Source organism: Oncorhynchus masou, chromosome 18, assembly GCF_036934945.1.
Source record: "Oncorhynchus masou masou isolate Uvic2021 chromosome 18, UVic_Omas_1.1, whole genome shotgun sequence".
Lineage (NCBI taxonomy): Eukaryota > Metazoa > Chordata > Actinopteri > Salmoniformes > Salmonidae > Oncorhynchus > Oncorhynchus masou.
The window spans coordinates 37,131,143-37,148,949 of NC_088229.1; the positions used below are offsets into that span (position 1 = coordinate 37,131,143).

General features: G+C 47.1%; 1 protein-coding gene across 1 annotated transcript in view; it reads left to right on the plus strand.

Moving 5' to 3' along the window:
• The window catches only part of prdm16 (PR domain containing 16), a 237,780-nt gene extending 221,400 nt beyond the window's left edge, over nucleotides 1-16,380 (plus strand). Inside the window, 7 exon segments of the mRNA XM_064923162.1 lie at nucleotides 1,430-1,602; nucleotides 1,740-1,817; nucleotides 5,816-5,985; nucleotides 6,363-6,534; nucleotides 11,037-11,312; nucleotides 11,910-12,093; nucleotides 12,587-16,380. Of these exon segments, the coding sequence (XP_064779234.1) occupies nucleotides 1,430-1,602; nucleotides 1,740-1,817; nucleotides 5,816-5,985; nucleotides 6,363-6,534; nucleotides 11,037-11,312; nucleotides 11,910-12,093; nucleotides 12,587-12,721 (1,188 nt within the window). The 3' untranslated portion in view covers nucleotides 12,722-16,380.
• The last annotated feature ends 1,427 nt before the right edge of the window (nucleotides 16,381-17,807 follow it).

The window sequence follows — 17,807 nt, forward strand, 5'->3', positions numbered from 1 at the left end:
CTACCAAACAACCTCCCAGCGGCGATAACAAGAATGATACGTATTAATAAGAAGAATAATACGCTTTTGAATCGAGCCCTATCTCACCCCATGCAGCTATCCCACGATTCAGCCCCTTGCTAATCCTAAACTTAGTTGCGGCATTGTTTCTCTGGGCCTCGGAGCACACGGAGAGCTGATAACTTCCTCCTGGCCAGTTTCTTCTCCCTGGCTGCCTAGATAATAGCAGTGTGTCCATCAAGGACGTCCTGTGTTTGTGTCCAGGAGAATGGGGGCTGTTGTTGGGAACTCGTTTTATCTGACCCGGGAATCTGCTTGGTCCTCTATCAATTGTGAAGTTGAACGAGGCACTCACACACTGAGTTAGTACGCACACACACGCACGCACGCACGCACGCACGCACGCACGCACGCACACACACACACACACACACACACACACACACACACACACACACACACACACACACACACACTGTACCCTACATGTGCATCCAACAACAACAGTGGATCCTTTCCTCCTATATGCCAGGTGTGGGTGGCACATAAGAACAGGCGGGAGCATAAGGACGTAAGGACAGACCTTTGAGACGTACGAACAAACAGAATGGTCTGTCAAAGCTGCTTTCACCTGGGTCTTGGACAGAACACATCCAAGACAAATACGAAGCCCAATAAGCCCTCTGTTATCCCAACCTTCTAGGCTCCAAACCCCCAGTTATCACACCACAATGACGGGACCGCTCATTCGCTAATTCGTTCCGCTGACGGAATCATCCAACGCCGAGACGCCACAAATAAATATATTGAGACGGCGTGTCTGTCTCCATGTCCCCTGTTGTATTTCCAAACCAGGAAGGATGTAAGCTGTTTTTGGCAAATAAAAAACCCCCAGCCCATAACTGACTGGCCCTTTGTCCCGAGGCTGGGGGAGGAGACAAGGTAAAGCAGTATCAGTGACGGGCATCTTTGAACTTTATTGTATGGTTCCCGTCAGAGTTCTCATTGAATGGCTTATTGAGCTCGCGGTGGCTTCACCGAGAGTATGAGGGCGGAGGGGAAAGGAGGAGGTGGCTGAGAACAAAGTCTGCCTGGGCCGGGGGTGGGACTCAGGGGACTCCTCGAGTGTCTGCGAACGTGCGATAGGTCAGGGAGGTGACTCCCGACAGCACAATCAAGAGAACGACCTCTGATATATCGCTTCCTCCTGCCTTCCTCCATTTCTCTCTCTCCGGCCTCCGCTACCAGGCGCTCGTCACCGAGGCAAACAGTTTGCGCAATTTAACCAACTAATCAAGGCCTAGTGTAGGACTGGAACAAAACAGTGCAACCTGTTGAAGAACAGTTATTGTTGACTAAAACGTGACTGTAAATCTTCCCCTATCTACAGCTACAGTATCTTTACCGTGGTACACCTTCTTTACCTCAGATGTCGGCCATGGAGAACATGACGGAGAAGTTGGAGAGCTTCGGCGCTCTCAAACTGGACGCCCCGCCCAACTCACTGCAGCACTCCGCCCACCCGCTCTTCAACTTCCGCTCGCCGCCACCCTCCCTCTCCGACGCCATCCTCCGCAAAGGCAAAGAGCGTTACACCTGCAGGTAGGCACCACGCCAGAGTTTTTTTGGGGGGGGGGTAAAACTTTTTGTAAGAAGTACGGGACAGTGTAGGATATTTAAGCTGTGTTCTCTCTCTCTCTTTCTATCTCTCTCCCCCCCTCCCCTCTCTTTCTCCCCAGGTACTGTGGGAAGATCTTCCCCAGGTCAGCTAATCTTACCAGGCACTTACGGACACACACAGGAGAGCAGCCCTACAGGTAAGCCTTTCCTGTCCTCCCTCTCTCCCCCTCTCTCTCTCTCTCCTCCCTCTTCATCTCTGCTCCTCTCGCCCTCTCTTCTCTTCTCGGTCTCTCCGTACCGCTGACAGAGGCCTCCTCCAACCGGTCAACCAATGATGAAATCACATCCTTCCCACCTGATTTATCCCTCCTCATTTGGCAACAAAAACACACTCATGCCTGGCATAGGCCTCGATGACAGACAGACACACACACACACACGCACTCAAATGTGCAGATTCAGCTGCACACACACACACACACACACACACACACCGCAGAGTGATATATACATATATACGACCTGCTGGAAACGTGAGGAGGGGTGCGTCTGGTACTTGAGAAGAGTGAGAGAGCAAGGAAAGTGCGAGAATGTAGGAAAGAGAAGGAAGATTGATGCAGTCTGCCCAGATGTAGTCGGGTAGGACAGGGAGGGAGGGATGGAATGGGCCAGGGGAGTGGTGGTCCTGGACAATGTTGGGTTTAATGGTGCCCTGGAGAGATCAGAACTTTGTTTATAGAGACCCGTTAATTATCAATCATTTGGCTCCTGCCCAGCCTCACCCTCTCTCTCCTTTTCTCTCTCCTTTTCTCTCTGTTTGTCTCTGCTGTTTGTTTGTCTCTCGCTCTCTCCGTCTCCTCCCTGCTGAATCTCTATCCTTACCTCTCCCTCTCTTTCTCTCCTCTGCATCACCTATCCTCTGATAGGTGGATAGGTGATGTTCTGTCTCTGTCTCTGTCTCTCTCTGTCTCTCTCTCTCTCTCTCTCTCTCTCTCTCGCTCTGTTTCTCCATCTCTCGCCATCTCCATCTTGGAGCCCAATAAACCGTGTGCAGTTTGAGAACATTTTGACTGTAAATGGCAAGAGGGACAGTGATAGCCAAGCAGTACTACTTTAGAAAGGAACCTGCAATCTCATTTTCAAATGAACCTCCTACTATTGGAAACTTGGCTAACCTGAGGGCCCGGCCCCAAAGTGGTGCACTTTGTCTTCTGTTGAGCTGTAGTGCCAACTCTTTGAGCACAATCTACAGAACGAGAGGGAGAGAGAGATTTTTCTCGGGGGACCCAGTTCCCGGGCCCAGTCCAAACAATCTACTGATTAGCTCATTTAGAAACAATTTACCATAACAAATAGCAGACATCATTATCTCTGCCACTTTTCAGGCAAATAAGACCAAAAGCAGCACAGAGGGAGAGGGAGAGAAAGCGACAAGGAGAGATCGAATTGAGGTAGAGAGTGACCATGAGAGAGAGAGCGGGAGAGAGAGAGCGGGGGAGAGAGAGCGGGAAGAGAGAGCGGGGGAGAGAGAGCGGGAAGAGAGAGCGGGGGAGAGAGAGCGGGGGAGAGAGCGGGGGGAGAGAGAGCGGGGGGAGAGAGAGCGGGAAGAGAGAGCGGGGAGAGAGAGCGGGGGAGAAGGAGCGGGGGAGAGAGAGCGGGGGAGAGAGAGCGGGGGAGAGAGAGCGGGGAAGAGAGAGCGGGGAAGAGAGAGCGGGGGAGAGAGAGCGGGGAGCGGGGGAGAGAGAGCGGGGTAGAGAGAGCGGGGAAGAGAGAGCGGGGGAGAGAGAGCGGGGGAGAGAGAGCGGGGAGCGGGGGAGAGAGAGCGGGGGAGAGAGAGCGGGGAAGAGAGAGCGGGGGAGAGAGAGCGGGGGAGAGAGAGCGGGGAAGAGAGAGCGGGGAGCGGGGAGAGAGAGCGGGGAGAGAGAAGCGGGGAAGAGAGCGGGGGAGAGAGAGCGGGGAAGAGAGCGGGGGAGAGAGCGGGGGGAGCGGGGAGAGAGAGCGGGGAGCGGGGGAGAGAGAGCGGGGAGCGGGGAGAGAGAGCGGGGGAGAGAGAGCGGGGGAGAGAGAGCGGGGAAGAGAGCGGGGAGGGGAGAGCGGGGGAGAGAGAGCGGGGAGCGGGGGAGAGAGAGCGGGGAGCGGGGGAGAGAGAGCGGGGAAGAGAGAGCGGGGGAGAGAGAGCGGGGGAGAGAGAGCGGGGAAGAGAGAGCGGGGGAGAGAGAGCGGGGGAGAGAGAGCGGGAGAGGAAAAGAGTGACCAAGAGAGAGCGACAGAGTGTGTGTGAGAGAGACGGACAGAAAGAGAGACCAGGGCCTTCTAGCCGCCGCCTTCATGCTTCATTGTCTGAGGGCCATTTGCCTGCCTGAGATCCTATCAGGCGGCTGCTTTCTGCTCCAGAAATTGGCCACACTTTAGACCTGACCACTGAAAGACCCCATTCAGTCAGTAACGCTCCATGTGCAGCCCCCGTCGCAACGTTCTGGACTGCCGGGGACTAGAAAAAGAAGTCGTAATTTCACGTCCCTTCGGACACAAATAAATATAAACACAGAGAGAGAAAAAAAGGAATTAGTGTTGGCGCTCGACCATGCTCTGTGAAGTGTGTTGCTCCGAGTCTGGATGTTAGCGAGCTTGAGCACGCACATGTACGCACGTAGCACACACACAAACACACGGCAGAACATGAAAAGGGCCCTGCATCTTGATTCCAAAGCTTGATCACCAGCAACTTTTCCCAAAGCAATTAGCCCTGAATGCCAGCCTTGCAGCAGCAGGGGCTTGCTGTCTGACGTCAGTGTGTGTGTGTGTGTGTGGTGTTTGTTGGGGTTAGCGGAGGTCACCTTGTAGCAGGTCTGCAGGCCCTGATGCAAACACACACACACAACAAAGAGCCAGTGTCAGTGGGCTGGAGGTTTTGACAAGGCCTGGCCACTGTTTATTTATGGCCAGGTTAAATAGATATACAGCTGTGTGTGTGTGTGTGTGTGTGTGTGTGTGTGTGTGTGTGTGTGTGTGTGTGTGTGTGTGTGTGTGTGTGTGTGTGTGTGTGTGTGTGTGTGTGTGTGTGTGTGCGTGTGTGCGTGTGTGTGTGTGTGTGTGTGCGCGGTCACGACCCCAGATATATCGCTGAAAGATTTTCCAGAAATCCTCCCTCAAATCAGGACCACGTTCCTACCTGCTTGTTTGTCTCTTGGGTTGCCATGCCGACGCCCGGTTGCCAGATTGTCCAGATTTCCCATAGTGGGGAGTGAGATTGAGCAGTAGTCAGAGTGGATGTTGAGCTGGGCTGTGCTGCATCAGGGCTGCTAAATATTGTACTCCCATTCCCACCGGGTGGCGCATCAATGTTTCTCCACCACACGGTGGCGCTATTACAGTGTTAATTGACCCATAGTCTGTTTGTGTGTTTTTTCGTGACTATGATGTGGTGACGGAGTGAAAACCCTCGTTTTGCTTCTAGTTTATGTCCTGACCACTGATGCGGTCGCCTATTCATCATATTACTTGCGTGTGCTTGAGGAATTGACGGACGCACAACACACCTCCATATTCTCCCACCATGCAGGCAAGGGGGAAAACCCTGCGTGAGTGTGTGTGTGTGTGTGTCAGAGCTGCAGTGACAAATGTGTCCATGTAGAAAGACCAATAGTAGATTAACAGTCATGTTGCCCACAGTGTTTAGACTGAGGCATTCTGGGTCATTACTGTTGTTTACACAGTGGAACAGGCCACTCATTTAGACCACCTCTCTACCACTCTATCTCTTGCTCTTTCTCTCGCTCTTTCTCAGCTTCCCGAGCTCCCTTTTCCCTGCCTGTCTATGCCCTGCTACCAGTCTAGCCTATTCTCTCTCTCTCTCTCTCTCTCTCTCTGTCTCTCTCTGTCTGTCTCTCTCTGTCTCTGCCTCTGTCTCCGTCTCCGTCTCTCTCTCTCTCTCTCTGTCTCTCTGTCTCTGTCTCTCTGTCTCTCTGTCTGTCTCTCTCTCTCTCTCTCTATTCTCTCTCTCTCTCTGTCTCTCTCTCTCTCTGCATCCCTCTCCTTCTCTGCTTCTATGTCTTTCTCCCTTTCTCTTTAAACTCAGATTCAATGCATTGAGCGGTATTGGCATTCCAACCGACCACCTTTACATTACCTGCACAAATATGTAAAGAAAATCAGAAATCAAACTTACCCCTCCCTCCCCGTATTTTCTATTCAGGTGTAAATACTGTGACCGTTCGTTCAGCATCTCCTCCAACCTCCAGCGGCATGTGCGTAACATCCACAACAAGGAGAAGCCCTTCAAGTGTCACCTGTGCAACCGCTGCTTCGGCCAGCAGACCAACCTGGACCGTCACCTCAAGAAGCACGAGCATGAGAGCATCCCCGGTGGGTCCCCCGTTCGCCTAATTAACCCCCAGCTCAACGATTTTGACATGTTTCGATATTTGTGTGGGTAACGTGAATTGCAGTCACTCGTTGTCTGTCGACTGCTTTCGAGGTAAGGAAACGGATATGCCAAAATCCTGAACTATCCCTTTCGACATTAACAGTTGTTACTCGGCGCCTGCCGTCTCTTTCCGGGTTCAGCATTTATTTGACCAATTTTATTCCTCCCTGGTGGTGAGTGTCGTGTACGTAATAACGTTGACATGTGTAGTGTATAGCTTAGTGTGTCATTGAAATGTACAGTGTAGTCCCCGATTCCAGCTGTTTATTATAGCTCCATATGCTGTGGCTAACGGTGGTGTGTTTCCTGCTTACAGTGAGTCAACACTCTGGGATCCTCTCCAACCTAGGAAACAACGTTTCTTCTCCCAACTCCGAGCCAGACAATCATGCACTTTTAGATGAGAAGGAGGACTCGTACTTCTCGGAAATCCGCAACTTCATTTCCAACAGCGAGCTGAACCAGGCATCCAGCTCAACAGACAAGAGGTAGGGGATGGGGGGGACGACAACACACACGCACGGACACGCAAGCTCAGAACAGAGCACTCGTAATGTTCTCTACAAATATGTGACACTAGTCAGAAAGGGGTTTTGAATCCCAGTCTCCTACCACAAGACTGTGTGAGCCCGGTGAGCTAAAGCCAAGGCATTGGTTTGGGGAGCCAATACAAGTCTTCAGGTCTCAGGCAAGGACATTCATCATCACGCAAGCGTGGTTCAGCGAATGACCTCTGTTTATATACAACACACACACACACGCATGCACACATACACACACACACACACACACACACCAAAACACGGACCTTTAACTTACAGACATTTATAGTTTTTATAAAGGTGTGTGTTTTTTTAAGGTGTCCATTTGATTGGCTGGTTAGGAGTATACTGCAGTTGATCTGACGCTCTCAGCCTTCCTAACACTGTCTCTGGTCCCCTGTCAGATGTGTGTCTATGGTGAAACTGTACATACTCTGCCCTCTAGTGGTTGAATGTTACTCCAACAGGCTTTAGGTGGAGTACAGTACAGTATAGTAGACACTGTACAGTACAGCTCTATAAATGCCCCCCCCCCCCCTCAACTCTGCTCTGACAGTTCTCAACGACTACTTTCTCCTCAACTGAAAGAAAATTCCCAGGTTCTAACCAGGGAAAGACATATACCAGAGCTTCTGGCCTTCTTTTGTCTACGGCCCTGCACAGGTATATAGAGAGCAGCTAGTACTTAGCACGGTCATGTTCATTAGTGCACACCTTAGTAAAATGTTTTGCAACTGAAAATGAAATCATGCATTTCTTTTTGGACAAGTCCAGGTAGGTTCAGTCTGTTTTCTTGCATTTGGCTCATAATGAATACGAACCAGGTTCCCGAGGCAGTGGTGAGCGATGTCGGGAACATGTACTGGCTCTGACAGACTGTGTTCTGGGGGAAATATCCGAGCCGTCTTCTTCAATAAGCCCTAGGCAGGCATGTTGGATTCTTTTGATGACACGTAATGGTTCCTCCTTGATTTCGCTCTGCCGTCTTCATGCCAGTTGGGCTGATTGTTTTTCTATTTCTCTCTTTCACTCTTTCTCACTCTCTTTCCTCTATATACAGTGAAGGAAAAAGTATTTGATCCCCTGCTGATTTTGTACGTTTCCCCACTGACGAGGAAACGATCAGTCTATCATTTTAATGGTAGGTTTATTTGAACAGTGAGAGACAGAACAAAATCCAGAAAAACGCATGTCAAAAATGTTATAAATTGATTTGCATTTTAATGAGGGAAATAAGTATTTGACCCCCTCTCAATCAGAAAGATTTCTGGCTCCCAGGTGTCTTTTACACAGGTAACGAGCTGAGATTAGGAGCACACTCTTAAAGGGAGGCAATCAATCAATCAGATTCCAAACTCTCCACCATGGCCAAGACCAAAGAGCTCTCCAAGGATGTCAGGGACAAGATTGTAGACCTATACAAGGCTGGAATGGGCTACAAGACCATCGCCAAGCAGCTTGGTGAGAAGGTGACAACAGTTGGTGTGATTATTCAGCAAATGGAAGAAACACAAAAGAACTGTCAATCTCCTTCGGCCTGGGGCTTCATGCAAGATCTCACCTCGTGGAGTTGCAATGATTATGAGAACGGTGAGGAATCAGCCCAGAACTACACGGGAGGATCTTGTCAATGATCTCAAGGCAGCCGGGACCATAGTCACCAAGAAAAAAATTGGTAACACACTACGCCGTGAAGGACTGAAATCCTGCAGCGCCCACAAGGTTCCCCTGCTCAAGAAAGCACATATACATGCCCGTCTGAAGTTTGCCAATGAACATCTGAATGATTCAGAGGACAACCTGGGTGAAAGTGTTGTGGTCAGATGAGACCAAAATGGATCTCTTTGGCATCAACTCAACTCGCCATATTTGGAGGAGGAGGAATGCTGCCTATGACCCCAAGAACACCTTCCCCACCGTCAAACATGGAGGTTGAAACATGCTTTGGGGGTGTTTTTCTGCTAAGGGGACAGGACAACTTCACCGCATCAAAGGGACGATGGACGGGGCCATGTACCATCAAATCTTGGGTGAGAACCTCCTTCCCTCAGCCAGGGCATTGAAAATGGGTCGTGGATGGGTATTCCAGCATGAAAATGACCCCAAACACACAGCCAAGGCAACAAAGGAGTGGCTCAAGAAGAAGCACATTAAGGTCCTGGAGTGGCCTAGCCAGTCTCCAGACCTTAATCCCATAGAACATCTGTGAAGGGAGCTGAAGGTCCGAGTTGCCAAACGTCAGCCTCGAAACCTTAATGACTTGGAGAAGATCAGCAAAGAGGAGTGGGACAAAATCCCTCTTGAGATGTGTGCAAACCTGGTGGCCAACTACAAGAAACGTCTGACCTCTGTGATTGCCAACAAGGGTTTTGCCACCAAGTACTAAGTCATGTTTTGCAAAGGGGTCAAATACTTATTTCCCTCATTAAAATGCAAATCAATTTATAACATTTTTGACATGTGTTTTTCTGGATTTTTTTGTTGTTATTCTGTCTCTCACTGTTCAAATAAACCTACCATTAAAATTATAGACTGATCATTACTTTGTCAGTGGGCAAACATACAAAATCAGCAGGGGATCAAATACTTTTTTCCCTCAATGTATATCTGCCTTTCTCCCTCTCTCACTCTCTTTTCTCTCAATATATCCATCTTTTTCGCTGTCTTTCTCTCTTTCAATCTCTTTCTGTCTGTCTGTGTCTCCCTCTCTCTGTCTTTTTCTCCCTCCCTCCCTGGTCAGTAGACATAAAAGTTAACAGAACTCAGGGGTAATTTAGCCCCTCTGCCATCTGGGATCAATAGTGCAGAACCATCCAGAACAAGCAAGCCTGGCATTTTAATATCTGTAATTCAAAATAAGTGCTCTGTTTTCTGTCCATCCCAGACACACACACTCACACACACACACACACACACACACACACACACACACACACACACACACACACACACACACACACACACACACACACACACACACACACACACACACAGACACTTTGACTGAAGCACCCCCCCAACCCCCCCCTCATTGAACACAGACACACAGCTGTGTGTATGCCTATCTGTGCGCTCATGCGTCTCCTCTCCACAAAGTGTTTGTAAACAAAGTCAAGTCGGTCTAGTCACTTGTCTCGCTCGAGTGTTTCTTTCCCCTCTCTCCTGGACACTGTCTAGCCTGTGAGGTAAGGAGTGGTGTATGGGGCACTACACAGTGTGCGGAGGGGCGGGGACAGTGGACAGTGTGTGTGTGGGGGGGGGGTAGAGCTGGACTGGGCGTTTCTTGTGCTCAAAAGTTGTGTGTGTGTGTGGGGGGGGGGGGGGGGCTGTTGTGGGGGTGTGCCTGTTGTTGGAGGGTAGGCTGGCAGTGCAGGTCCTCAGGGAGACTCCATTTGAAACAGTCTCCCAGGTTGCTAACACAAACACACTGCTGACGTGTTTAGACTAAGTGACAAAACGCAGGGCCCAGCGTCAGAGCTGCGTCCCTATATCCCCCCCCACACAGCCCCTGCCAATTTGATTATACAATATTTAATCTAGATTGAAAGAGGAGAACAAGCACCCCCCCCCCCCTGTCCCTTTCGCTCCCCGAAGGTATCCTGTCTGGTTTGATAAATGTCCGTCTGTCCGGCTTCTCCAAGGGTAAACGCGCTCCCCCTGAGGAAATGACATCATGAGGCATGAAGCAGCGGAGACCGGGGGGGGGCTGGATAATGTAAAGGCGGCAGGTCGCAATGGCTGCTTTGCTGAGCAGCCATCACCCCCCTACACACACACACACACACACACACACACACACACACACACACACACACACAGCATCCAGAATCGGGGCCCAAACTAACCATTTGAGCCATTCTTGCCTATATACTGGTTCTCGGGAATTAGCCAATTAATCATTCGGCTCCGTTTCCCCTTTGAAACAGGTCTCGACAATTGTCGACACACGTGTGTTTGCTTGGATAGTGGGAATGGGGCTCTGCTCGCTGTCAACGGAGCTCCTGGCATCTTAGTGATGGCTGTGCAAAGTATGACTCATTGCCTATTGACAGACAGACAGGGGACAGACAGGCAGACAGACAGAGGGGATGCCTGACCGTGGCCCACTGAGGCAGCTAGGGCAGTGGGCCTAGAAAGACCAATCAAAGTCCTAATATGGAGGTAAAAGGGCCATCCTCTCCTCCCGTCTTCTCTCCCTCATCTCCGCTCATCTAGCCAAAGCAGAATGGGTGGAAATAGTGAGCTGAGCAGTGAATGTGAGGAGATGAGGAGAGAAAACGGACGGCATTAGATTATTTGGATGCATAGTTCCACCTATTAAACCCAAAGGGGGTCAACCAAGACATTTTAAGAATATAATAGATTGTATTTTATTGAAATGAAAGGAACAATTTTTTTGTTGTTGCTAAAAATAAAGTGCAAAATCAATAAGGTTCTCGTCGTTGCAGGTCAGAGGTTGCGGAAGAGGAGCGTCCATCTAGCCACAGCCTGTCCAACTCCAAGATGGCAGCCCGGGGGCTGGAGGAAGAGGAGGAGGAGGCGGAGGGAGATGACGAAGAGGAGGAGGAAGGCAGCCTGACAGAGAAGTCTCAGGATGAGGCGCCTGAGTCCCCCTCCCCGGTCACTATGGTTACACCGGAGGCGTACGAGGACGAAGAAGAGGAGGAGGCGGAAGAAGAGGAGGAGGCCACACCGCTAGCCATGAGCTATGAACACACCCGCAGGTATGTCCTATCTGGTAGAATACAGACGTAGTTACACACAACTACAGACATTCAGACAGTCACGTACAGCACCCCACACAACACCTCCACAAACATACCCACCCAATCACAACAGCCACCTCTGTCTCCTCCCATTCCAACTAACAAAACTAATCAAATGTAACAATGCATGACCTGCCCTCCCTGTAATGGCAGTGCAGTGAGGTCAACGAGAGCTAGACGGTGACAAAAGAGTGTCGGGATGCAGATAGAACTCTCACAGTTCCATTCCATGTCCACCTGTCTGTCAGTCTCTCTCTCCCCGCACCGAGCACACTGGCTCCAAATGGTTGAGCCTTTTAGCTCTCCCTTTCCCTTTCAGTGCATCCGTGGTCCTCTCTCTCTCTTTCTCTCTCTCTCTCTCTCAATGTCCTCCATAGCCCCTATCTCGTCCGTCTCCATCCGTCCGTGCGTCCATCTGCCCCCACCATGCATGCGCCATCAAAAGTCCATCCATCGAGTTACAAGACAGTATTGGTTGGGCTAACTGAGGATGCTCCTTCCCCTTTCCCTTACCCCCCCCTACCATTCCCCTCCCCCTCCCTGGTGCTGCTGCAGGTGTATAGAGGAAGACGGTGGGCTGTTAGACCTGGAGTCCCTGCCCAGCTTCCCCAAGGGCCTGGAGCTGCATAAGGCCAGCAGCAGTGAGGAGCCCCCCTTTGATGTTAAAGACATTTTTAACACCGCCTCGCTTGAGTCTGAGGCCCTGAAAGAGACTCTGTACAGGCAGGCTAAAACCCAGGTAGGTGGACTCTCGTCGAAAGAGAGCGAGGGAGGCAGAAAGTGGCCAATCATTTTGGACATTGGTCCCTGAAGCTTGAGTTCGATTGAGTTCGATGATAAGGGAAAACACAGCGAAGAAAACGCATGACAATGAGGCCATTGTTGTTCAGTGTTGCTGTATGGAGTGTCGGGATGAGAGTCGTTGAATAAAAGACCAGTGTTCTTCTCCTTGACATGCCTTACCTTTCGCTTAACTTACCTACTAACTGAGCTATTAACGCTCTCCTTCTACTACACCTACTGTCCCATCAGCAGCGTCACCTTTGACCTCTTGCATGCCCAGACTTGTTGCAATCGTTGAAACGATACTCCTAATCCGAGATGGAACATCTCTTGGTGTTTTATCGACAATAATGACAGTCATGTTCAATTGGCTGACAACGCGGAGACTCACAAAATCGTTTCTGAACAATGGATGTTGATTTTGTTTGTCATTTCTCTGTCTCCTTCAGGCTTATGCAATGATGCTGTCTCTGTCGGAGAACAACCCTTTGCACGCGTCCTCCCAGAACTCACTGGATGCCTGGCTGAGCATGGGAGGAGGCCCGTCCGAGACGAGCAGCTTTCACCCACTCAACCACATCTAGGAGAGAGAGGAGGGAGGCAGTATAGTATCACGATAAAAATAAGAAAAGTGACCGAGAGAGAGAGCGAGAGAGAGAGAGCGAGAGAGCGCGGCAGAAAGTAGGAGGCTACTACGGAGGAGGAGAACTCAACTTCACACACCCCCAGCCTGAGAAGAGAGAGGACTCTTGGCTCCTGCCCTTCTCTGTGTGTGTGGGTGTGTGTGTTTTTGTGTGCGTACGCACGCGCGCTTACGCGCATTGATTCGTGCATGCCCACGTTAGTGCGTGTGTGTACGAGGGGCCCCTCAGACAAACAGACAGTCACAGGCAGAGATCCTCCCTGTAGAGGAGTGAAGGACATCCCAGGATTGACCACCCCAAACCCCAGTCATTCTACAAGACCCGCCCACTCCGCCCCAGCGAACCCCTTTGGTTGGACTCTCAGAGACAGTTATGTTTGAGTGTGTAAACGCATCACTAGGAGAGCAAAACACCCATCTATTCTACACAGTCTAACACAATGTCTCAATAGCAACAGATACAGTAACAGTCGGTCTGGAACATATGCACTGCATGTCCATAGGGGGGTGCTGTTTCACTGGGTGGGAGGAGCAGCAGTATCAACACATAGTGGGGATGTACTAACTAGCTCGTTAGCTGATGGACCCCCCCCCCCCCCCCCCATCATATCCAATGCCTTCACTTTCTTCATTCTTGTTTCAAATCAATAATAGCACAATGATAAATGTTAGAGCAGGAAACGGCACTCTGGCTTTTGTTTATGAAGAAAGTACAGTAGGATGATGCATCAAGCTCGAATGGCAATGAGGTCATGGAGAATGACCGCCCCCAACATATAATGGGCATTGCAGAGGACAAAGTCTTGACCTCAAAAGTTATCCGGTGAACCAGAGGTTAAATGGATGTCCATTGGTTAGAATAGGGAAGCCTGTTTTTCCCTTTTTTTGCTCATTTGTTAACGTGATTCCATTTTGTGTTTTTCTCTTTGATAAAACAGTATTGTCTCATTTTAGGCACCTCCGTGCTCAAATGTTAATATAATTATTTAGTGAAGGACCAAAATTGTATGATATTGTTGTATGATGTACAAAATAACCTGGACGTTCATAGCAAGAGTGGTATGTGCCAAATAACCCATAGAAAAGGTTTTGTTCTCCGACAATCATTTCTTTTTCGAGGGGTTTTAATTGCTGTCATAGTTGTTGTTTTTACCTTCTTATATATTTGATTTAAAGAGTGTGTGTAATTCTATTTATTTAGGTTAAAAAAAATGTCACGATTGGAGACAAGTGACAAATGAAAACACGAAAAAAAACGTATTTTGTTTTATCCCTCTTTTAAGTGTTGCTGAAGGAATGAAGTTGAATCAAAACGCGACCGAGATTTTGAATCTGGGTTTCAATGTTTTTTTTCTGTAAAGACCAGTGTGCCAAATTGGAAAGAAAGCATGAAAATCAGCTGTTTTTATTTCTATTGACACGGTAGTTCTAGATTGTTTAGATCATGTTTTGCAATGCTGTGTCTAGCATGAGGTTTGGTTTGTCTCGTTTCAGTTCAACCATTTCAACCAGTATGCTGATGTGTTTTGTGTTGGAAGTCTTACGGGGGTCATTTAATGAAATGGAAGCCTTCACTATGAATGTCAGGGGATTTGGATGCCAGGGCATTGTATTGTTAGCTTATCATCGATCCTAAGTATAAGCAACTACATTTCACTCGATAACAAATCCAATCAACTCAATCAGTTTATTAGTGCTCAGATTCTGCTTTGATGGTTTCAAATAGTAGGAATTATTCTTTTTAAATGTGACCGTGTGGTTTTAGAAGAAAAAAAATCTTAAGAATGCCTAGTCATTGATAAAATCGACATTGTTTGTCAGATAGTGTCCAACTACAGTGTAGCATTCTATCATATTTCCACTTGTTAGTAGAACTTGCATTACTCTCGGGGTTAAATGGTTCTGTAACGAGTGTTGACATGAGGGTTTCGACAGACGAGAGACTTTTAATCCTGAGAAGAGTATGTTTCTTCCTTGGAGGCATATAACCCGCTGGTCATAGCTTGATGGTTCACCCTTTTCTCCAGCTGTAACTGAGATGACTTTGATTGTCTGTAAATGGTTTTAACACCCAGCAGAACACATTTACTGTACCGTGAGACCAGCAAAAGAATTAAACAATCAAACTAGGAAAGAAATCAAACCAGGAAATGCTTCTGGTTTGGAGAGAAATATGACATACATAGGATTTTAAGTTTCAAAGACTTCTATTCACTTTGTATTCATATTTGCAAACACACTCTTTTTGATAAATCCCTTGTCAATTCCCTTCCTCCCAATTATCTTCTCATTTACGGGATTTCATTCCAAACTGTAGACAAAGGTAGAGATGGCACTTAATACTGCGCAGGGTTTTTTATTTCATGTCGCTGTAAGTTGAAGGGTTGTTCACTGTAAATTGAAAAAGTTGCTTTCACGCTGGACATGTGAATTAAGACTTCCAGGACTGGGCGGGATAGGTTCAGACCAGCACTTAAACGCATGGGTCCAACACAACAAACTGGGCAGGCATGGGTCTCTGTCACTAAAGAGTTACTAGGAGTTAACCTGATTTGCCTCACTTGGAGTGGATGATCAACCCTCACTTAAAATGATGATGAACTTGGAAAAGAATCAGTAACTGAAGCACTGTAATTGAATTTTTTTGTCAGCAGGTGGCAGGGTGATACTAGTTTTGCTGCATCATTACATGTCCGATGATAATGATGACAGAGGTCTCTGTCTTGCTATACTAAATGTGGATCCACGGTTAACACATTGTTTTGCAATACATTACTATTAAATGCAGAGACTGGGGTTACTAAATATTTAGGTATACTATATATGGAGTAATTCATGTCATGTACTACTGTAATAAGTGCGCGCTGTCGGTTGTAGAATTATGGATGCACATTGAAGTCAAAGATCACATTGCCAGCTTTTGAAAGGATCTGGCAAATGGTCACAAACTGATAACTTCAGAATACGGTTGCTGTTCTTTCCCCACTGTTACAGGAAAAAGTACAAAAAAACAACAAAAAAAAGTTTCTTTTTAACTGTATAGTATTTTAAAAAACAATGTTGCATATGTCTGAAAAATTCAATGAAAAAAATATGGGTTTAAATGGATGGTGCTCGTTTCATTTGAATCCGAGTTGTATCACCTCTGTTATGTTTATTAAAAAGATATTGTGCATGACGTGTTTGGCAGTCATAATGATGTCCATTTGTGAAATGTGTATCTTAAATTAAAAAATGAAATAAAAAATGATGAATCCGTAGATGCACTTATTGTACATGTGGTTAGGTTAGTAGGTTTGACTTCAAGTCCTTACAGATGTATTGGGCAGGTGGTTCTTAAATGAATACAAAAAAGATTGTGGGAGAAAGCTGTAATGAAAAAAATGAAAGGATTGTAGAATAATATTGAACAATTCTGAAATTGAAGTTTTTTTTGATGCTTGTGATTATTGAAGATGTACTTCAGAGAAATTTCATGGAATTGATATGATTCTGATGTTAATTCTGTAGAATAGAAATGTATACCAAATGTAATCTTTCCAATGCTATGAAGAATTTATACATGAAATTGATATGCAATAAAAACCTGTGTGCTTTTTATATGAAATGTCCCTTGTATTTGTCATGTACCCAACAGAGAACTCTCTCTCTCTCTTCTCTGCATAGTCAAAATTGTTATAGGCCTAATTTTTGTATGTCTTATAAAGCAATGGACAGATAGTGAGATATTTAGATTATGTATTAAATAACTAAACGATCTGTTTCAGTAGCTATAGTTAGCTCGCTAGCTATCGCTCTACCTAGGTGTCATCATCTTAAAGACCCCTAATTTAAAATACACTTCTTATTTGATTCATGATGGTCGGACCCATCTATGTGAAGCTAGCCACAATAAGGATTAGGCACAATAGTGGAATTTACGATTTGCCTTCAAAATAAAAGTATCTATGATAATGCAAATGAATACAAATAGTGGAATCATGCCATAATGGAATAGATCATGCTGAACGAGGTTGGAATGTCCTTATATAAATTCAACAAAAGACAACAATTTGTTAATTTGACAAAAGTATGTTGAAATCACACTGAATTTTGTTACACTATAGAACTGTATTTGGGTGGGAGGGGGGGGGAGCATACCTATTTCACTGTACAGCCTTACCTATGGATTGTGGATCAATGACATGGGGTATCAGTCTACTCAGTGACATCCAGAGAACATTAGCATCATATTTCTTATTGCAGGACTCTGAAACCACTGTGAATTGAGACACATTTATTGTACCAGTCAACCTACTGAACACTATTCGAGAGGAAAAACAATGCAATGTGGATGTTTGGCGCCTGATAACTCTGAAAAAGCACTTTGGTACTGAGTAGACTGATACCCCATTTAATTGATCCCCAATCCTTAGGTATGGCCGTACAGTGCGATATGAATGTCAATACGCACAATAGGTTGACTGGGCAGGTGATTTCCCACAGTCAAAGTCCCGTTATTTGACGTGTCAAGCTAAGATGCTAATATTTGCGTAAACTCTTCACTGTTGTGTTCTGTGGGTGTCGCCGGGTAGACTCTTATACCATTTCATTGCTCCACATTCCAACACTCAACCTTGTTTAACATGATCTAGTCTAAATATGGCATGATTCCACCAATTGTAATCTTCTGCGTAACGAGGAACTTTTAGTTTGAAGGCGAAACGCAAATTCCACTATGTTGCTAATCCTTATTGTGGCTAGCTGTACAACAAATTACTCGGTCCGGTCAAGCCATACTAGCTGGCTGCTTATAACGTTATAACGTGGGCAACAGGGCTAGCTGGTAGCTAGTTATTTAATTAGGAGGGCAACAAGTGGCTCTCTAGCTAAAATGTCCTCTATGTTGTTGGTGTATGCAACACGATGGACTGACTGGTTTAAAAGTGTATGATGTGAGAATGTATGTGTATGTGATTATTTTAATAGAAGGTGATGCCAAAGAAAGATTTCCATCCTGAATGGCCAATACATTTTTATTATATTCT